The sequence below is a fragment of the Equus asinus genome, chromosome 10 (genome assembly GCF_041296235.1).
Source record: "Equus asinus isolate D_3611 breed Donkey chromosome 10, EquAss-T2T_v2, whole genome shotgun sequence".
Taxonomy (NCBI): domain Eukaryota; kingdom Metazoa; phylum Chordata; class Mammalia; order Perissodactyla; family Equidae; genus Equus; species Equus asinus.
The window spans coordinates 43,727,876-43,749,776 of record NC_091799.1 but is presented as its reverse complement, the minus strand read 5'-3'; the positions used below and the strand labels follow the sequence as shown (position 1 = coordinate 43,749,776).

At 49.9% G+C, this 21,901-nt stretch overlaps 2 protein-coding genes across 6 annotated transcripts in view; one reads left to right on the top strand and one right to left on the bottom strand.

Moving 5' to 3' along the window:
- ANKS6 (ankyrin repeat and sterile alpha motif domain containing 6) overlaps window positions 1-7,472 on the bottom strand; it is a 52,181-nt gene extending 44,709 nt beyond the window's left edge. The window contains exon 1 of one of the 5 annotated variants that reach the window (XR_011506327.1): window positions 4,709-7,472. Coding sequence is in view for 1 of the 5 variants with exons in the window: in XM_044779150.2 (XP_044635085.2) it covers window positions 4,709-5,061 (353 nt within the window). In the remaining 4 variants the exon portion in view is untranslated. The remainder of the gene's footprint in view (window positions 1-4,708) is intronic. The other 4 variants (XR_011506325.1, XR_011506326.1, XR_011506328.1 and 1 more) reach the window with 4 other exon arrangements.
- A 13,638-nt stretch (window positions 7,473-21,110) lies between these two features.
- Window positions 21,111-21,901, top strand: part of GALNT12 (polypeptide N-acetylgalactosaminyltransferase 12) — a 36,599-nt gene continuing 35,808 nt past the window's right edge. Inside the window, exon 1 of the mRNA XM_014859715.3 lies at window positions 21,111-21,524. Within this exon, the coding sequence (XP_014715201.2) occupies window positions 21,157-21,524 (368 nt within the window). The 5' untranslated portion in view covers window positions 21,111-21,156. The remainder of the gene's footprint in view (window positions 21,525-21,901) is intronic.

Sequence of the window (21,901 nt, the reverse complement as noted above, 5' to 3'; positions counted from 1 at the left end):
TTTAAAAAATAAGTGACTGATACAGGTTATCACTTTAAGAATAGGAAAAAACACAAATATAACCATTTTCTGATACTAAAACATCCACCAGAGACCAAACTGCAGTGAAGGCACAGGGTCTCTGATGGCCTGGCCTGAGCTGGTGACAAGCTTTGGAATACAGAGAGCTGGGATGATAAATACATGCCCCTTCCACCAAAAGCAGTGGCTGCCGGGAGCATGGTTCTGAGGCGACTCCAGGCTCAGGGAGGAAGAGCAGGAGACTGGACCGTGATGGCACACGGCCACGCATTGTCCCTGACCCGAGAGACAGACAGACCATAGCCTTCAGCAAGTGCCCCATACGTATTATTCCTCGCCACTGAGCTTCTGACACGAATCAGGCAGCAGAAAGCACAAGCGTGGCCCAACACGGACAGAGGCGACACCTGAGGACAGACGGTCAGCGTCACAGACTGAAGGACAACACATTGCAAAGTCCCCAGGCCCTGCCGAGGCTCAGGCAGAGTCAACCCTAATCCTCTCATAGGATCGTCACATCCTGCCACTTTCTCCCAGGAGTGAGAGAGCATGCCACAGCTAACGCTCCCACAAAGCACCTGTAAGGTAAACAGAGGACTAAAGAGGAACTAAAGGGCCTCTTGATTTCAAAGTGACAAAGTCAGGACACGGGGACCACAACTTCCAGCTCTTTTTACAATACCAAGTTGTAGAGAAGAAGAAAGTCCTCTAAAAATGTTAAATTACTAGTTTTCCGTTTTCCTCTTGGCGCTAGTGCAAGGAAGCTACTCGCCAAACACGCCCCATGCTAAGGGGACAGGCTGCGTGGCGTGTACCTTGGCTCTGACTCCACCTTGGCCTCTTTCCTTTCCTTCTCCTGCCCTTCATTTCTCCGCTGCAGTCACAAACCTCGCTCCACAAGGACCCCAGGCTCACCAAGAGCCCCTCTGTACTACTACGTGGGAGTTCAGAGATGAGGCGAACATTAGTGGCTCGCTCCCCACCAGGTCTTCTGAGTCCTAATCCCCAGAAAGGGAACCCGGGAATCTGATTTGAAAAGCATCCCGGGGATTCTGATGTGCGGTCAGGCTTGGGTGCCACTGAGGAAAGCAACCAGCTACAACGTGAGGCCTTGCTGGTGCTGAGAGACCCGAGAACAGGGGGATATCATGGCAGGCTTCCCGGAAGAAGCTAAGCTGGCAGGAAGGGGGGGGGCTCACTGAGAGTGGAAAGGAAAGAAGGGGCTCCCTGGGTGTGGCTGCGGTGGTCATGCTGAGGGCTCTGCAGGCAGGCTCCCCCAGTCTGCTGGCTGGCTGCATGCTCACGAGCAGATCTGGGAGTCTCAGATTCTCATCTTTAAAGTGGAGGTGACATTCTTGGCACATAGTAAATGCTCAATATCTGTTATCTTAAAAGAAAAGAAAACCCACAGGGAGATACAGAGAAGGCCTGGATGAAATCACCTCAGCCTGAGCTTAAGAAGTCAGGGGGAAAGAGAGGATGTGGGGAGGGGTCTCAACATGAGAGCCTCCAATGCTGAGGGCTCTGGCGGGGGTGCCATTAGCCATCACGGGAGAAGCACAACCAAACATTCATTTCAGAAGATCTGGAAGCTCTCTAGAGGATCAAGTAGAGAGGCCCACACGGAGGAAGGGAGAGCACTGGGAGGCAACTACAAAGGTGCGGCCGGGACCAAGGCAGAGGGGACGGAGAGAGGGCATGGATTCTAGAGGGCACGGATTCCAGAGAGGGCATGGATTCTAGAGGGCACGGATTCCAGAGAGGGCACGCATTCTAGAGGGCACAGATTCCAGAGAGGGCACGCATTCTAGACGGCACGGATTCTAGACGGCACGGATTCCATAGAGGGCACAGATTCTAGAGAGGGCACGGATTCTAGAGGGCACAGATTCCAGAGAGGGCACGGATTCTAGAGAGAGTACGGATTCTAGAGGGCAGGGATTCTAGAGAGGGCATGGATTCTAGAGGGCACGGATTCTAGAGAAGGCACGGATTCTAGAGGGCACGGATTCCAGAGAGGGCACGGATTCTAGAGGGCACGGTTTCCAGAGAGGGCACGGATTCTAGAGGGCACAGATTCCAGAGAGGGCACGGATTCTAGAGGGCACAGATTACAGAGAGGGCACGGATTCTAGAGAGAGCACAGAGTCTAGAGAGAGCACTGATTCTAGAGGGCATGGATTCTAGAGAGAGCATGGATTGTAGAGAGGGCACAGATTCTAGAGGGCATGGATTCCAGAGAGGGCACGGATTCTAGAGGGCACAGATTCTAGAGGGCACGGATTCCAGAGAGAGCACGGATTGTAGAGAGGGCACGGATTCTAGAGAGGGCACAGATTCCAGAGAGGGCATGGATTCTAGAGAGAGCACGGATTCTAGAGGGCACGGATTCTAGAGAGGGCACGGATTGTAGAGAGAGCACGGATCCTAGAGGGCACAGATTGCAGAGAGGGCACGGATTCTAGAGAGGGCACGGATTGTAGGGAGGGCACGGATTCTAAAGAGGGCACGGATTCTAGAGAGGGTATGGCACAGACAGACGGGCAGACCTGCCCACAGCACGTACAGGCACCAGGGCGGGGGGTTTACCTGGAGGTTTAAAGCCTGGAAGAATGGATGAGGCCACTAAGAGAGACAGGGAACCTCAGAAGAAAGGTCGATAGCCCAAAAGGCTTTACAGTCCCCCCTAGACTGCTCTGGGCAAGAAATCAAGGGTCTTGACACAAAGGGTCCCAACACACTGGTAGGTACATGGAACACTGCCCTGCCCATGAGAAGGCGCAGGCGTTCCCAAGTGTGTTTATGGACTGATGGAAATGAACGCCCAAGGGCTGGGGAACAGTTAAGCAAACCACAGCACCGGCCCACGGATGGACTACCACACAACAGCTGAAAATGATACATTTGAAAATAACACAGAATAAAATTTTTCCAGCAATACAAATTAAGCTAGAATAACCATGCAACACTTGGAAAAGAACTCAGAGAAATAAAATATTATCGGGTCACAATGAGAAGATTATGGATAAGAATGCTGTGTTTTCAATGCCTTTTGGAAAAACAAATAGCTCATACATATGGAAAGATGCTTTACAATTTAACAAACGCCATCACAGCTGCACTGAGAGATGATCTGTCACCCATCAGACACAACAATCCCAAAATTTGATAAACACACTCTGTTGGTGAGGCCGCAGCAAAACAGGCACTCACGCACTGCTGCTGGGAGGGGAAACTGCAGGGACTGCTGTGCTCAGCAGAATGACGGGTCCCCAAAGATGCCCACATCCTCACCCACAGAACCGGTAAACGCGTTAGGTTTCATGCAGGGGAACTGAAGGTTGCAGACGGAATTGAGGTGGCTACTCAGCTGACCTTGAGATGGGGAGAGTGGCCGAGATTATCCGGGTGGACCCAAGATAATCATAAGGGTCCTTTCAATGTAGGAGAGGGGGCAGCAGAGTCAGTCAGAAGATGTGACAACAGAAACATGGGTCAGAGTGATGTGGCTGTTGCTGGATTCGTGGTCAGTTGTTACAGCAGCCAACACAACTGTATGGAGAGCAATTTGGCAATACCCATCAAAACCACAAATGGCCTGCATTCCTTCCTTGGGGAATTTCTGCATGAAACTGAGGCGTGGACCTAAGATGGCCAACAGGGGTGAGAGGCTTCAAGGTATACCAGAGCTTCTTTATTATCATTTCATGTCCCGTTCATCCTGCTTCCTGGGCACATCTCAAACTCATCTCTTGCTCTCCTGCCACTGTCTCTGCCCTGGTCCAGCCCTTTACCTCTTCCTGGACTGCCGCAATCCCCTCCTAACCAGCCTTTCCGACTCAAGCCCAGCCCTCCTATCCAACCTCACACTTCACTGAAAGTGATCCTTCCAAAACATAAATCTGATTCTGTCGCTTGCTCTGCCTAGACCCTTCCATTACTCCCCAGTGCCCTTGGGATTGCTCACTTTTCTCAGCCCTGCCTCCAGGCATCTACCTCCTTCTCTCCAGGGCAGGCTCATCTCCCACTACTCCCAGCCCCTCCCAGTCCTACCAAAGCCTTATGTCCACTTTTGCTTCCAAACCTTTGCATGGGCCTCCTATCACCCGTTCCCACCTCCCACGTCTCCTGTCCTGGTTAATTTTTAGGCATCTTCGGGTCTGCATTTGAATATATATACATCATCCTTACCAGAAACCTTCCTCCACCTCCCCAAACTGGGTCTGTTGCTCCCAGAGCTCCCCGAACTTTCCTAGTCAAGCCTGTTGCCTTGTCCGGCCTGCACGCTGGCATGTGAGCCGCTCCCCCAGGGACTTTACCACGGCCCCGCAGAATCCCCAGTGCCAAGCTAGGGTGGGCAGGGAGGTTCTTAGGAAACCCTGGGTGCAAGAAGGAAGGAACGAACACGTCTAAGATTCTGAGTCTAAGATTGTATTCACAGTCTCCAGATTCTGTTTGGAAAGGCCAACGGTCCCAAGATGCCGACTCGACGTTATATAAAAAGCGCTGCCACTTCTCCTGGCACCCCAAGCTGCTCCAAGTTTACCAGCGCAACTCTCTCGAACGAGTCCTCGACTCCTCCCCTCCCGGGGCGCCCGCGGGGGCGCCGGGCAGGTCCGGCCGCCCGAGCCCCGCCCGCCCCGGGCCACCGCCCCCGCCGGGCCCCCGCCCCGCGCCGCGCGCTCACCTGGCCGCCTGCATGAGCGCGCTCCAGCCGTAGTGGTTGCGGCTGTTGACGGAGGCGCCGCGCCGCAGCAGGAAGCGCACCAGCGGCTCGTGGCCCCCGGCCGCGGCGAACTGCAGCGCCGTGTTGCCCGCCTCGTCCGAGCAGTCCACGGGCACCGGCGCCCCGGCCGCCGCCGCCGCCCCGGGCCCGGCCGCCTCGGCCCCCGCCGGCTCCGCGCCCGCCTCAGGCTCCGCGCCGCGCTCCGCCGGGTCCGCCGCCCCCGGCTCCAGCAGCCGCCGCGCCGTCTCCGTGTCGCCCTGGTCGCAGGCGCGCAGCAGCAGCTGCAAGGCCGGGGTCAGCCCGCCCTCGCCCATCGCGGCCGCCGGCCCGCGCCCGTCTGCCCGCCGGCTCCGCCCCCGGATGCCGCGCGCCCCCTTCCGCCCGCCCGCGCGCCTACTGTGTGCCGGGCGCGCGCGGGGACGGGGCCGCGCGCCTACTGTGTGCCGGGCGCGCGCGGGGACGGGGCGGCGCGCCCACTGAGCGCCGGGCGCGCGCGCGGGGACGGGGCCGCGCCTCCATCGCCGGCGTCGGGGGCCAGCGGGTTCCGGGAAGCGGCGGGCAGCGTCCGCCGCCCGGGCCCGCGGGGCCGCCTTTGCCCTCGCCGCGGCTCCCGAGACTTCCTGCCCGCGCGGAGGCGGAGCGGCGGCCCAGCCCTGCCCACACCGCGAGCTCCGGACCCTGGGCCGGCCTCTGAATCCGCCGCCGCTGACCCAGCGCCTGGCTCTTAACGGGCACTTCCGAAAGAGTTGTTGACTGAATTAAGGTTCGGATGGGCCCACTCCGACTCCCCAGAATGTCCTGCGGGCCCTTAGTGCCCGTCCTTCTGTGGGACGGGCGTTCGGGCTGCCATCGCCTCCTGTACCTTCTCTCTCTTCATTGGTCGTTGAAGCAGCACCGTCTGGGACATTTTACAAATGCGAATTTTCTGATCCCGCTCCAGACCTACTGCATGCACGGAGCCCAGCCACCTGGATGGAACAAGCCCTCCAGGTGATTCTGATGCACGCTAAGGTTGGAGTCCCGCTGTTCATCCTCAGAGAGTCCTGTCTGCTCCAGGGAGGGCCCAGATGATCATCCCCACTTTACGGAGGAGGCACTGAGGCTTAAAGAGGTCTGTCTTGCTAAGAAGCGCCATCAAGATGATCCCGTGGGCGAGCTGTGACTAGGACCCAGGTCTTCTGCCACCTAGTCCAGTTCTCTTTCTGTTCTCAACAAATGTGTTTTGAGTGCCTGCTATGTGCCAGGCATTGTTCTAGGTACTGGAGAAGCTGCCAGGAAGGAAGCAGAACCCCTGCCTTCCTGGACCTGACGGTTGGGAAGAGACAGGCTGTCAGTCCACAATCAGGCGGGTAACTTGCTGGTCAGGTGGCGCTGAGTGCTGCTGGAACAATAAAGACAACACAACATAAATCCGTGTAAATAAGATGGAGGATGCAATGGGATTTTATAATAGGCTGGGTGGAGAAGGCGTCGCTGAGAACGTGACATTTGCAGAGACCTGAAGGGATTGAGAAATGGAGCCATGCTGACATTTGGGGAGAGTGCACTCCAGGCCGGGAAAAGAAAGGTTTTAACAGGAGCAGCCCTGCCGGCGCTTTACTCATGCGCCGTGGTGATATGTTACATTCTGATTTGGGGTAACTGGTTTGCATAGACTGTGAGCGGTGGCCCCAAAGTCTAGCAAAAGGCCACGGGGGTGCTCAGTACATAACTGTGAAGTGACCGAGTCTCATATATGGAGAATGAAAATACAGAGCAAACTTGATGAGGGCGTGCGGAAGGAATAAGAGTCACAACTTTGGCAGATCAGAGAAGGTGGTAGGTGATGGATGCCCTTAGGATTTGGGCCAGCAGGGCTGGAAGAAAAGGTCCAGGCAAAGTGTAAAGATGAAGAAAGGGGCCGGCCCGGTGGCATAGTGGTTAAGTTCCCATGCTCCACTTTGGCAGCCCTGGGGTTTGCTGGTTCGGATCCTGGGGCGGACCTGTACCTGACACCGCTCATCAAGCCTTGTTGAGGCGGCGTCCCACATAGAAGAACTAGAATGACCTACAACTAGGATATACAACTATGTACTGGAGCTTTGGGGAGAAAAAAAACAACAAAAAAAAGGAAGATTGGCAACAGATGTTAGCTCAGGGCCAGCCTTCCTCACCAAAAGTAAATAAATAAAGAGGAGGAAAAGTCTTGAAAGTACAGAGGTCTCAGATTGGAAAACCCTTATGAAGACAGTGGGGTTTACTCTGTGAGTAATGGGGAGGCATGGGAAGTGTTTGAGCAGGAGAGTTATAGGCCCGGTGTCGGAGGTGGCACACTGTCACTCATTTCCAGAGTTGGCCCCATTCACTGCAGTAGAGATGAGGATGACTTCCTTTTCAAGGGCTAATGAAGACTTCTGTTTCCGTGAAAATCCTGAGCGATTGCATCCTTGTCTTATTCTCTTTATTCATGTGTCTTTTCTTGTATTTTTACTAACTAGTTGTTGCATTATGAAAGTAATATACCTGGAGCCGCCCCGTGGCTGAGTGGTTAAGTTCGTGTGCTCCGCTGCGGCGGCCCAGGGTTTCGCCGGTTCAGATCCTGAGCGCCGACATGGCACCGCTCGTCAGGCCACGTTGAGGCGGCGTCCCACATGCCACAACTAGAAGGACCTGCAACTAGGATATACAGCTGTGTACCAGGGAGGATTTAGGGGAGAAAAAGCAGGAAAAAAAAAAAAAAAGATTGGCAACAGTTGTTAGCTCAGGTGCCAATCTTTAAAAAAAAAAAGTAATATATGTGGTGAAAAAATAAATTCCAACAGCACAAAAGAGCAGAAAACAAAAGCCCCTCCCCCCACTCTCCCAGTCCCACTCCCCATAGGTAACCAATATTCACACTTATTCTATCTCTGCAAACATGTGTCATGCGTATACAAACATGCACACGTACATCTAGGCATCGACCAAGCTCTCTGCTTGCAAGCACAGAAATTAACCCTCTGGATAATTGGAGCAGAAAGGGGACTCAATACAAGCTTCTTTCACAGCTCACAGGCCTCACGAGGACCAGGGAGCCAGGCTCGGAGACCCCACAACCGGGAACAACGTCCTAAATCATGCCACACTGCACCCTGTACCGGGATGGAGTCTGCATGGGCCGGTTTCCATGTCAGTAGCTTCAGGGTCAGAGCCTGAGATGGGAGCGTCTGAATGGCCTGGCCTGGGTCGTGCGTTTTGCCTGGCAGAAAAGGAGGCTGGGAAAGTGCATTTCCGGCACTTTCAGCCTATACACTGGGAGGTGGGCTGCATACAGGTGCCCGAGAAGGTAGGAGACTCGCCATTTAGGAAGGCGGCTCAGATGCTGGGAGCCGAAAAGGATAACAAATGTCTGCTACAGATATTCCCCCTCGAGTGGACATCTGCCGCTTCCACTGCCCTGCCTCTGCTAGTCTGGGAAGAGACACCCTCTTTCTTTTGGGGAGCCTCCCTCCTCCCCTCTGAGTCCACGTGGTTCAGTGGTTAGTGTATTTCCAAGCCCATCCTGATTGCTTTAGCCCGGGATTTTTTACTAAAGCAAGTGGGAGCGAGGTCCTCTCTGCTGAGGTTGTCAGCTGTCAGGATGTCATCACCCGAACTGGTGCTCGCTCTGCCTCCACTGGAAGACAGCCTGCCTGAGTGAAGTGACCGCGCAGGAAAGCAGAGACAAGTGAGAGAAAGAGATGGAGTCAGAAAATCCTCCCCCTATTCTTTCTGGGCAGGTTTGTTTTAAGCAGGGTTGTCATCACCTGCAATCCAAGCCTCAACAAATGCATATTTTGCTTTTTAAATGAATGCATGCTATTCTGAATCGTGCTTGTTTTTTTCTTTCATTTGCTGAATGGCTTGGGCATCTTTCCATGTAGGTGAATATAGATCTACGGCATCCTTTTTAATGGTTGCTTGTAACATCATTAAGCAGATGCACCATAATTTATTTAATCATTTTTTAATGATGCACAATTAGCTTGTTTTCAGTTTTCTGCTATTATAGAAAATCCTGCGTTAAACAGCGCTTGTAGCAATCAGAGTCCCAGCAGGAGACAGATGGCACACTTGCCTGAAGAAACAAGAGCGTTCACTAAAGGACTTGTTACAGAAGTGTGGGCGGGGCTTACTGAGAGCCGCCAGGGTTGGTGCAGTACCCCAAGGCTGGTAATGATAGGGAGCCATTACCACCCCAAGCCTGAAGGGAGATAGGGAGAAAGTTGCTGGAATTCTATGTGAGAGAAAATTGGAGCAGTCTACCTGATAGGAGTTATGGCCTTTGGTAGAGGGACACAGCCAACCACAGCAACCCAGCAGGGAGCAATCGCCAGAGGAATGAAAACTTCTGACTTTCACCGTCCTGCTGCCCTCTGATCTCCTGCCAGCCTTCCTCATTGGCTAAACCCAGCTGTTAGCCAGATGCTCAGAGCATGCTGATGTGGTCCTCACAGTCAGCCTCCCAGGGTTCAGAGCAGGGAGGAGAGAGACTCAGTGGCACAAATGAAGATTCCAGCACCTTGCTGCTTAAACCGTGGTCCTTGGACCAGCAGCATCGGTAGTGCCTGGGAGCTTCTTAGAAATACAGCATCTTGGGTCCACCCCAGACCTACTGAACCAGACTCTGCATTTCAACATGATCCCCGATGATTGATGTGCACAAAGTTTTTGGAGCAAGGATCCAGCACATCTTTGAACATAAATCTCTTATGCAGGTGTATCTATAGTCTTATTATTTATGAACTCTCTGCCAGTATTTTTTAGTTGATCCCTGTGTTCGTTAGGTCCTCTTAGAATCACATACCAAGAAGGTTTTTTTCTGGAGAAACGCTTGTGTAGGATAAAGGGGGAAAGAGGAGGAAAAGGGAAGGAGAGCCTTCAGAGCCTGCTGCAGGTGTGACAGCCGGGAAAGGAGAGCGGGAAGGAGGAGGCTTGCGTAGGAAGAGCTTCAGACGGCCCTGCAGTTCTGGGAGTATCTCAGCCAGGCCGATGGGGAGTCCCCAGGCAAAGGTGGCCTGCTAAGGCCTCCTGCGTCAGACAGAAATGACTGGGCTCCAGTTCCCCCAATGTGCTCAGTCACTGACAGGGAGAAACGAGGGGAAGCGTAACCTCACTCGGCAAGGATGTCACAGAGGACCTGAAGCCATTGCAGCCGGAGGCTCTCAGTCAACTGTGCTCCCCTAGCGGGTTCTCTTGAAGGCCATCTGAGCGGGGCACCTCCATCACCAACACATTCAACCAGCATTTATTGAGTGCCTACTGTGTGCCAGGCACTGTGTGTGTTGGATGATGGGGACACAGCCGCTGGGTCCCAGGGCATCCCACATGATTGCAGACCGCAGCAGGGTCTTTTGTCGTCAACTCAGAGGAAAGTTTCACAGTTCGAGTGGCCCTGACAGTTTCCTGGGAGAGCTTGGCCACAAGTTGGGGAGAAAGACAGGGTGCAATCTGGTTAGTTGTAGGAAAAGAGAGGAAACAGATTGGAACACAGTGCAGGGAGACAGGGAGATCAGACGCTGGTGCAGTGGCTTAGAAAGGAGGTGAGAGGGCTTGGAAGCGAAATAACCTCTACAGAGTATTTCTTTACTTTCAAACGTCTAACTTCTTTTCCTAATATGACAATGTTTGTTGTAAAGAATCCAATGTTGTGGCAATTTGGAATGCCAGCTCTTTGAGATCGATGGCCCTGGGTGTTTACCACCACGTCCCCAGCGTCCAGCACGTCACCTGCCAAGGGGTAGGTGATCAGTACATATTTGTTGAAAAACATGATGAACTGGATGGCAATGAAAGAGCTACAGAATCTCATTCATTAGAAATAAATGTAATACAGATAATGGTTTGGTGAATCTGCCTTTAGAGTCTCTTCCTTTGCATATGTTAACATATTTTACCAAAAGAGGGTCATCCTATCCAGGCAGCTCAACAACCTCCTTTTCTTGACTTAATGTGCACATTAAGCACATTTGTGTTTTAAAGCCCTAGAATTAGCGCCGTTCTTGTTAATGACACTGTGGTATATTCGTGTATGGATGTGCGACACTTTATAATCTATTAATGGATATTTGGGTTGTTTCCAACTTTCTGCTCTTATGCTCTTGTGCTCTTTTTGCTCTTATACTGCAATAAGCTTCCTGTGTGTTCATCTCTTAAGTACTTGTGAATCTATTTCTGTTGGACAAATTCCTAGATGTGACATTGCAAAATCAAAAGGATGTTAATATTAACATTTCTAATAAATGTGGCCTAATTGCTTTCCAAAAGGTTAGACCAGTTTGCACTGCTACCAACAGCGTATGAGACGGCCTGTTTATTCACATTCTTGCCAACACTGGATTTCATAACCTTTTTCATCTTTGCCAATCTGATAGGTGAAAAAACATTTCAGAGTCAGTTTAATTTGCGTGCCCTGTAAATAGAGAATATTTTGATATGTTTATAGACCATTTATATCTCTTTTGGGGAGGAACAATCCATTCAAGTCTTTTGTCCATTTTTGTTTCTATTTGTTCTTTTTATTTCCCTATTGATTCACATACTGGGTAAATGTCATCTGCAAATTTCTCTTTCTGATTTGTCTTTTGTCTTTTGAGTTTATATTATCTTGGAACTTACAGAATTTTGAAAATTTTTGTGTAGTCAAATTTATAAATATTTTCCATAATGGTCTGTGGCTTTTTCATCCAATATTTTCATCATTGAAAATTTTTTTCTTTTACTTTGACACCTTTCAATCATTTGGAATTTATTTCAGTATAAGGTGTGAGGTTGGGATTTGACTTTATTTTTTCCAAATGGTTATCAAGTTGCCCCAATCATTGACTGAATCTGCCATCTTTTCCTCACCAATGTTTGAAATGCCTCATCTACCATATATCATATTAAGCTCTAAAAGGGATGTAGTGACTCTTATAAAGGGAGGTAATACGAATATCAGAAGTGCCTTCTAGAGAAATCTGTCTGTTGGTCGAGCAGCTGATAGATGATGAGATGAGATGGTGTGGTCAAAGAACAAATAAGCCCCCCAAACTAACAACAAATCCAAGAAAGGACAAGGCCTTCAGTTTGGGAAGAGCTATGAAAAGCATTAAGGTCCCCCCTGGATTTGCCCTCTGTGGATGCCAGCTCGTCATCATTAATGACATTTATATAGTGCTTACTTGGGCAGGGACCATTTTTTGCTCTTTACTCTGTTAAGAAACTGTTGTATTCCTAATAGCCCCCGGGTGGTACCAGGGCTGCTCGTCTAAGGACCACACTTTGAGCAGCAAAGTGCTGGACATCTTCCATTTATTTTGCAAAAACTCTTTCTACCCTGCTTTGTGCCCAGGGAAGCTTTCTATGTGGGTTGTATCAGTCAGTCCTCCCAAAAACCCTACTCAGGAGGTATTATTATTATTGCCACCATTTCATAGATGAGAAAATTGAGTTGAGAGAGGTTAAATAACTTGCCTAAGGCCACACAGCAACCTGTCATGGAGCTGGGGTTTGAGCTCAGGCAAGTGGCTCCAAGGTTGTGCCCCTACCCACTAAGCTGAGCTGCCTTTCGGTCTCACAGCAGCCTGCCAGTGAGTTGTGCAGTGGGAAATCCTGGCCCAGGAGTCAGGGGACCTGGACTCAAATACTTGCTCTGCCACTTGCATGTTGTGTGACCTTGGGTAAGTCACTTCACCTCTCTGAGCCTAAATTCCCTCATCTGTCTACCTTGCAAGGTTGTCATGAGGGTGAAAGGAGATGGTATGTGAAAAATAAAATCTAGACATTTATGACACATTCAGTTTCTCAAAGAGTGACAGCTTTTGTCCATTGCCTGGGACTTGAACCCATGTCTTGAAACACCTAATTCCATCACTCTGTTCTCTGCCACTGAGCCTCTTTTGGGAAGCATTCTGATTTGGTAAGCCGATCCAAGACACTGAGTTGTAATCCTTGTCTGGTTTCTGATCTGACTACAGATCTTAAATGTTTTGGGTGTCTGGACAGAGGCCAAAAGGCACAGTTCCAGGCCTTTCCTTTCATGCCTGTCTTTCATACCAACCAGCGGACTCTGTCCTGTGGGTAGAGTCACCTCCCACTAGTTTGGTATCAGCAGCAAGTTGTCCTGAGTGGGAACTGCTTTGCATCCTTAACCCCAAACCCCTCCCCTCCTGGAGCCTGAGGGAGATGCTCATGGAAGGCCGCTGTCCTCCAGGCAGGCTGGTAACCAGAGGCTGTGATTCCAAGAGGACGGGAGTTGGATCCTAACTCTGCCTGAGCCATCAGCTCCTTCGAGCCCCTCTCCCTGCCCTGTGACTCAGGCTCCCCATCTGTAAAATGGGAGAATCGGGCCAGATTAGTGCTTCTGAGCTTTTGTGGCTGTGGTCCCCTTGAGAATAGAGAGTGTTTGATAAAAAGCTTTGAACTAGCTTCCCAGGATGTAAAACAGCAACGGCAACAACAAAAACCCAGCTCACACCTCCGCCCTTCTCCAGAGATACCAAACCATGCCTTCCCCTGCCCTGGGCACCAGCAGAGGGAGTTCCAGATCAACCTAAAATACGGTTTCAAATGTCTGCTATTACTGCACATGCAGGTATCCATGTAAACTTACGTCCTCAGGGAAGCCTTCCTATACCCCTGAAGCAGACCAGCTTCCACTATATAAGCCCTTTCAGTGCCCTCTAATTCTTCTTCAAAACACTTAGTGCAACTCTAATAAGTTATCCTCAATATCTGTCAATTCCATTACACTCTAAGCACCATGATGTCAAAAATATCTGTCTTGATGACAAAAAAATATCTCTCCTTGACCAAACTCTAGCCAGGCTCCTCTGAGCCCTCTTCTCGACTAGGCCTCAACCTTGGCCGATAAAAACCACAGACTCTCAACCCACATGATTTCGCCCACCCACCTCCCCTGGCATCAAAAGACTTCAACCAACACTAACGTAGTTTTCCCAGCTCAAGGCTGCATCCCTGGGATGACCGCAGCCCCTTACACACCTGACAGAGAAAGCTCCAGACTGCCAAGAGAATTCACTGTCTGTTCTAGCCAAGGCCCAGCCCTAGGCCCCTGACCACCCTTAGAGCATTTACTAAAAAGGGCTTCCAACTGTGAATGCCTTGTCTGGCCCTTTGAGATGTGTATGGATCTCCTACCACTCAGGAGTGTTTTATCTCAAGGACCTGAAAGCTATTTCTCTAAAATGTAACCATCAGGAAGGATAGGGCCTCTGTGCATTTATGCTGACGAGCCCTTTGTAGTTTTTCACTTCCCCGACTCTACAGAGCCCCTACTTGCCCCGCCCCCCCCATTCTCCCTTTAAAACTCCAAGTCACTTCTGTGCAAATCAAAATTGGGTCCATTTACACCTGACCCTCTGCCCTATTGCAGTAGTTTATTACTAATTAAGATGTGTCCTGACCACTTTAACTGGTGACCGGTTTGTTTATCCTTGACATGTGCCCATTATAGTGTGCCTTGTGCCTAGTCCCTAGCACGGCGCCTGGCACAGAGTAGATGCTCAATAAATATTTCCTGGATGAGAAAATGTTGATTGAAGTCTCCATTTGTCCCAGTTACCTCTTGCTGGGTAACAAACCATCCGCAAACTGTATGGTGTAAAACAACAACCGTCTTACTTTGCTCATGGGTTCTATGGGTCAGGAGTTTGAAGAGGGCACCTCTCTTCTCTGCCCCACGGTGTCGGGACCACAGTGGAGATGATCTGAATGGCTGGGGTGACTTGAATGGCTAGGGAGGAGATGGTCCTCTCTCACCCATCTGATGCCTGGGCTGGCTGAAGGTCGGGGGCAGCTGGCACTGTTGACTTGGTGTCTCCCTGTGGCCTCTCCAGCATGATGGTACCAGTATGACTGGATTTCTTCCCTGGCTGCTCAGGGCTCCAAGAACAGTGATCCCGTGACAAGGTGGAAGCTTCGTGGCCTTTTATATCTAGGCTGAGCAGCTGCAGAGCTTCATTTCTACCATATTCTACTGGTCGAAGCAGTTACAAGTCTGCCTGATTCAAGGAGAGGGAGTATCGAATAATTTGCAGCCTTCTTTTAAAACTACCACGCTACCAGAGCCAGATTTGGGGGGAATTCTCTTGCAGTTAATCCTCCATATCAGTGAAGACTAGATTTGACTGCATAAGACAGAAAACCCATAGAAACAGTGGCTTAAACGAGATGGAAGTTTATTTCTCTCTCACGTGAACACCTGGAAGGAGGCCATCAAGACTGGTTCAGTGTCCACAGTGTAAGGGACCTGGGAGCCTTCCGCCATGTTGTTTCACTATTCTCAGTGCATGACTTCCTCATGACCCAAGGGGGTTGCTTGAGCTCCAGTCTTCACATCCAGAATCCTGTCAGCAGGAAGAAGGAAGGATGAGGAGGTTTCCTTTAAAGACATTACTCAGAAGCCCCATCTGACACCACCACTTCTAGCCCATTGGCTGCACACGTAGTCACATTGTCATGCTTAGCTGCCAGGGAGGCTGGGAAATCTAATCTTTATTCTGGAAGGCCATGTGCCCAGAGAAACAAACAAAAAATCAAGAGTTTTACTGTTAAGGAAGAAGGGAAGAATGGAAATTGGCAGACATCCAGCAGTTTCTGCCACCCCTTCTTGGTCCACTCTATTTCCTGTTCTTCCACTGACCAGCTGTGGGCCTGGATGAAGCACTTCCTTCAGCCTCGTTCCCCGTTCCCCTGGTAATTAGGGACGAGAAGGCTGCCATCCAGTAAGGAAGCTCAAAGTATTCAAGCGATGGACATGTCAGTGCTGTGGTTCTGGGGGGAGAACCAGAGCCCCACCCAGCCAGCCTCCTTTCCACATTCCTGGGTGGTCCCCTGGGGTCTGTGGGAACAGATGTTAGAACTCCCAGATTAGATGACCATTGAGCCCTTTCAACAAGAGCTCTGAAGAATTCATATTTGTGACATTTGGGGAGTAACTTCTCCCTGCTCTTGACCGGGTTGCCCAACGGGCCCCTCCCCTGTGAGTCCAAACAGGTGCCTGTGGAAGTGAGTGTGAGGCCCAAAGCCGGGCGTCCACTGAGCATGTACTGTGTGTCTGACATTGTACCAAGCTCTGGGATCATAAAGTGACCACAGTTCATATGCTAAGTCTCTTAATTCCTTTTGTTACAAGGCCAGGGTGTGAAATAAGCACAATCCAGCATACCAAGTGCTGTAACAAAGTGGGAGGATGTTATGGATGGAATTGTGTCCCCCAGAAAGGTATGTTGGAGTCCTAATCCTCGGTACCTGTGAATGTGACCTTATTTGGAATGGGGTCCTTACAAACATAATCGAGTTAGGCCCCAATCCAATGTGACTGCTGTCCTTAGAAGAGCAGAAGAGGCACAGGGACAGACACACGCCAGAAGGACGCCAGCTGGCGATGGAGGTGGAGCCTGGAGGCACACATCCACAACCAAGGATTGCCAGCAACACCAGAACCAAGAGCAAGTTAGGAACAGTCTCCCAGAGCCTTCCGAGAGAGCACCCCCGGCGCCAGGACTGGCTGACATCGGACTGCCAGCCTCTGGGATACGAAGGAGTAAATTCCTGTTGTTCTCAGCCCCCCAGCTTGTGGGACTTTGTTCTGGCAGCCCCAGGAAACTAAGAGAGAGAGGCTGATACGTCAACTTGTCTAGGCTTTAACCCCCAGTTATTCAGTCAAACACTAACATAGGTGTTGCCATGGAAGGATTCCGTAGAAATGATTAACGTCTACGATCAGTCGCCTTTAAGTAACGGAGATTACCCAGGTGGGCCTGGTCAGTCAGATGAAAGGCCTTAAAGAGCAGATCTGAGGTTGCCCTAAAAAATAAGAAACTTTTGCCTGTGGACTGCAGCTTCAGGTTGTTCCAGGGAGTTTCAGCCTGCCCTTCCTGATGGCCTGCCCTCCAGATTTTGGACGCACTTACCCAGCCCCCACAATTGCCTAAGCCAGTTCCTTGCAGTAAATCTTGTAATATAGCTCCCACTGGTTGTGTTTGTCTGGTGGAACCCTGACTAATACACAAAGGATGAGGCGATCTTGAAATACATTTGCCTAAAAGGCTGTGGAGCTGCTGAAGGCTTCACAGTGGAGGCGGCTTTTGGCAGGGTCTTGAAGGATGGGTAGGGGTTTGCTAGGTGGGGAAGGGCATTTCAAGCAGAAGTACCAGCAGGCACAAAGGCTGGAAAGGTGAAGCCTGCCCTCTCCTCCCGCAGCAGTGAGACAGGCCCTGTGGAGTTTGGAGGAGTCACATTCTGAGGACCTCTCCTGTCATGCTGAGGACTTCAGCACTTGTCCTGGAGGCCATGGGTTGTCCTTTTCTCACTCTTCTTATTCTTTTTATTTGCTTTTTCAATTGAGATATAACTTTCATAAGCCCAGCGCACAGGTTTTGGAGGAGAACTTGATGAATTTTTCCACATGTCTATAGCCATGTAATCGCCACCAAAAGCAAGGTAGAGAATTAATGCTGGGACTAGGGGCATGAGGCCTGCGAGGCGAGCTGTGCAAGCCGGTCAGATTCTACCTCTATTGGAAATTTTGATATTTGGTTCATCATAGATTTTTGCATTCATTTTGATTTTTTTAAAAATATCGTTTATTGCAACCTCAAACGACACCTGACAGAACTAGAAAAAGAAGAACAAACAAAGCCTAGAGTCAGTAGGAGGGAAATAATAAAAATAAGAGCAGAAATAAACAATATTGAAACAAAAAAGACAATAGAAAGGATCAATGAAACAAAGAGTTGGTTCTTCGAAAGAATTAACAAAATTGACAAACCTTCAGCCAGACTCACCAAGAAAAGAAGAGAGAAATCGCAAATAAATAAAATTAGGAATGAGAGAGGAGAAATCACAACAGATACCAATGAAATACAAGAGATCATAAGAGAATACTATGAAAAACTATATGCCAACAAATTGAACAACCTGGAAGAAATGGACAAATTCCTAGACTCCTACAATCTCCCCAAACTGAATCAGGAAGAAATGGAGAATCTGAATAGGCCAATCACAAGTAAGGAAATAGAAACGGTAATCAAAAACCTCCCCAAAAATAAGAGTCCAGGACCAGACGGCTTCTCTGGAGAATTCTACCAAACATTCAAAGAAGACTTAATACCTATTCTCCTCAAACTGTTCCAGAAAATTGAGAAAGATGGAGAACTCCCTAACACATTCTATGAAGCCAACATCACCCTGATCCCCAAACCTGACAAGGACAACACAAAGAAGGAGAACTACAGGCCGATATCACTGATGAACATAGATGCAAAAATCCTCAACAAAATTTTGGCAAACCGAATACAGCAATACATCAAAAAGATTATACACCATGATCAAGTGGGATTTATTCCAGGGACACAGGGATGGTTCAACATCCGCAAGTCAATCAACGTGATACACTACATCAACAAAATGAAAAACAAAAACCACGTGATCATCTCAATAGATGCAGAGAAAGCATTCGACAAGATCCAACACCCATTTATGATAAAAACCCTCAATAAAATGGGTATAGAAGGAAAGTACCTCAACATAATAAAGGCCATATATGACAGACCCACAGCCAACATCATACTCAATGGACAAAAACTGAAAGCCATCCCTCTGAGGACAGGAGCAAGACAAGGGTGCCCACTTTCACCACTCCTATTCAACATAGTACTGGAGGTGCTGGCCAGAGCAATTCGGCAGGAAAAAGAAATAAAAGGAATCCAAATAGGTAACGAAGAAGTAAAACTCTCACCGTTTGCAGACAACATGATCTTATATATAGAAAACCCCAAAGAATCCATAGAAAAACTATTAGAAATAATCAACAACTACAGCAAAGTAGCAGGGTATAAAATTAACGTGCATAAATCAGTAGCATTTCTATACACTAACAATGAACTAACAGAAAAAGAACTCAAGAACTCAATCCCATTCACAATCGCAACGAAAAGAATAAAATACCTTGGGATAAACTTAACCAAGGAAGTGAAGGATCTATACAATGAAAACTACAAGACTTTCTTGAAAGAAATTGACAATGACATAAAGAGATGGAAAGACATTCCATGCACATGGATTGGAAGAATAAACATAGTTAAAATGTCCATACTACCTAAAGCAATCTACAGATTCAATGCTATCCCAATCAGAATCCCAAGAACATTCTTCACAGAAATTGAACAAACGATCCTAAAATTCATATGGGGCAACAAAAGACCGCGAATTGCTAAAGCAATCCTGAGCAAGAAAAACAAAGCCGGCGGAATCACAATCCCCGATTTCAAAACATACTACAAAGCTACAGTGATCAAAACAGCATGGTACTGGTACAAAGACAGGTCCACAGATCAATGGAACAGAATTGAAAGCCCAGAGATAAAACCACACATCTATGGACAGCTAATCTTCGACAAAGGAGCAGAGGGCCTACAATGGAGAAAAGAAAGTCTCTTCAACAAATGGTGCTGGGAAAACTGGACAGCCACATGCAAAAGATTGAAAATTGACCATTCTTTTTCACCACACACCAAAATAAACTCAAAATGGATCAAAGACCTAAAGATTAGGCCTGAGACAATAAGTCTTTTGGAAGAGAATATAGGCAGTACACTCTTTGACATCAGTTTCAAAAGAATCTTTTCGGACACTATAACTCCCCAGTTGAGGGAAACAATAGAAAGAATAAACAAATGGGACTTCATCAGGCTAAAGAGCTTCTTCAAGGCAAGGGAAAACAGGATTGAAACAAAAAAACAGCTCACTAATTGGGAAAAAATATTTACAAGCCACTTATCCGACAAAGGGTTAATCTCCATAATATACAAAGAACTCACACTGCTTAACAACAAAAAAACAAACAACCCGATCAAAAAATGGGCAGAGGACATGAACAGACATTTCTCAAAAGAAGATATGAATATGGCCAATAGACACATGAAAGGATGTTCATCATCGCTAATCATCAGGGAAATGCAAATCAAAACTACACTAAGATATCACCTTACACCCGTTAGATTGGCAAAAACATCCAAAACCAAGAGTGACAAATGTTGGAGAGGTTGTGGAGAAAAAGGAACCCTCATACACTGTTGGTGGGAATGCAAACTGGTACAGCCACTATGGAAAACAGTATGGAGATTTCTCAAAAAGTTAAAAATAGAAATACCCTATGACCCAGCCATCCCATTACTGGGTATCTATCCTAAGAACCTGAAATCAGAAATCTCAAGAGTCCGTTGCACCCCTATGTTCATCGCAGCATTATTTACAATAGCCAAGACGTGGAACCAACCTACATGCCCAGAAACTGATGATTGGATAAAGGAGATGTGGTATATATACACAATGGAATACTACTCAGCCATAAAAAAAGACAAAATTGGCCCATTCACAGCAACGTGGATGGACCTTGAGGGTATTATGTTAAGCGAAATAAGCCAGTCAGAGAAAGACGATCTCTATATGACTCCACTCATAGGTGGAAGTTAGTATATTGATAAGGAGATCTGATCGGTGGTTACCAGGGAAAAGGGGGGGTGGGGGGAGGGCACAGAGGGGGAAGTGGTGTACCCACAACATGACTAACAAAAATGTACAACTGAAATCTCACAAGGTTATAATCTATCATAACATTAATAAAAAAAAAATATCGTTTATTTTGATTACTGAGTTTTTTTTGGCCCACCCTTAAATTTTGAATCTCGGAGAGAGCCTCATGCCTCACTCTGGTCTTGACCCTGTTAAACATTTCCAGCGCCCCAGTGGTTCCCTCATTCCCTCAAGCCACGGCCTGGGGTGTGTGCGACGGTATCATGCGTGTGTTCTTTTCAGGGGCTAGTTCGTCCCTTTGATCAATTTCCTGGAGGAATCTGTGAAGTGAGGGATAAGCAACAGATATTGACTAACAGGGAGCCAAGGAGGGTTTATTATTCAAGGGATCCGAGCAATATGTCTCAGGGGGGCCCGCAGGCCTCAGAGAGACAGCCTGGCGTCGATTAACCCCCTTGCGCCCCAGTCTCCTTATCTGTGAAGTGGAGTTGACAATCCTAGGACGGCTCCTCCTGGACTGTGTAAGGGTCAGATGAGATAATGCAGGGTGCACTCAGCCAGCGTTTACTGAGCCCTTACGATGTGCCAGGAGCCGAGCTAAGGCTTTTACAGCCGTGACCTGTTTAAGAATGCACACAGCCCGCAGAGAAGGTGCCAGTGGCAGCGACCCCACGTGGGGCCCGGTAACGATCAGCCGCCCTCGGGGCGTGAGAGCCTCGCTCCTGCAGGCGCTCTGGCCGGCCGGGCGGGCGGGGGGCGGTGCGCAGGGGGCGGGCCGGGGGCTGGGCGGGGCGGCGCGCGGTTCCGGGATCCGGGTCCCGGGCTGCGCCGCCGCCTCCTGGCGCGCGAGCGCTGGCCACAGCGGCGGGCGCATGTGGGGTCGCGCAGCGCGGCGGCGGTGCCCGCGGGGGCTGCGGCGCGGCCGGGAGGCGCTGCTGGCGTTGCTCGCGCTGCTCGCGCTGGCCGGGCTGGGCTCGGTGCTGCGGGCGCGGCGCGGGGCCGGGGCCGGGGCCGAGCCGGGCACCCCGCGCACCCCGCGCTCCGGGCGGCGCGAGCCGGTCCTGCCGCGGCCGCCGGTGTCCGAGGCGGCTCTGGGCGCGCGGGGCGAGGCGGTGCGGCTGCAGCTGCAGGACAGTGAGCTGCGGCTGCAGGAGGAGAGCGTGCGGCTGCACCAGATCAACATCTACCTCAGCGACCGCATCTCGCTGCACCGCCGCCTGCCCGAGCGCTGGAACCCGCTGTGAGTCCGCGGCTGGCGGGAGGAGCACTGCCCGCCGAGTCCCCGGGCCTCGGTTTCTGCATCTGTGAAGTGGCGGGACGCAACTGGGGTTTCGAAATACCTGGGGATCGCGCGTCGTATTGAGTCTTTCTCGGAAGTGGGCAGTGGAAGTGTTCATAGGGGGAAGGCGCAAGAAAGTTTTAGAAAACGAAAATAGAAAACTTTCAGCAATTGACGAGTCTGTCACTACGTGGTCTCTTGGCTCCCTCCCCCTAGAGAAGGTCTGTCATTCGGCCTTGAAAAGTGTGGGGGTGGGGGCTAAGCAGACAGGTTTAAGTTAAGACCCTCTTTGAGTGCCCCTCCTGCGGCCGCAGCACCCCCGGTCCAGCTCCGCCGCT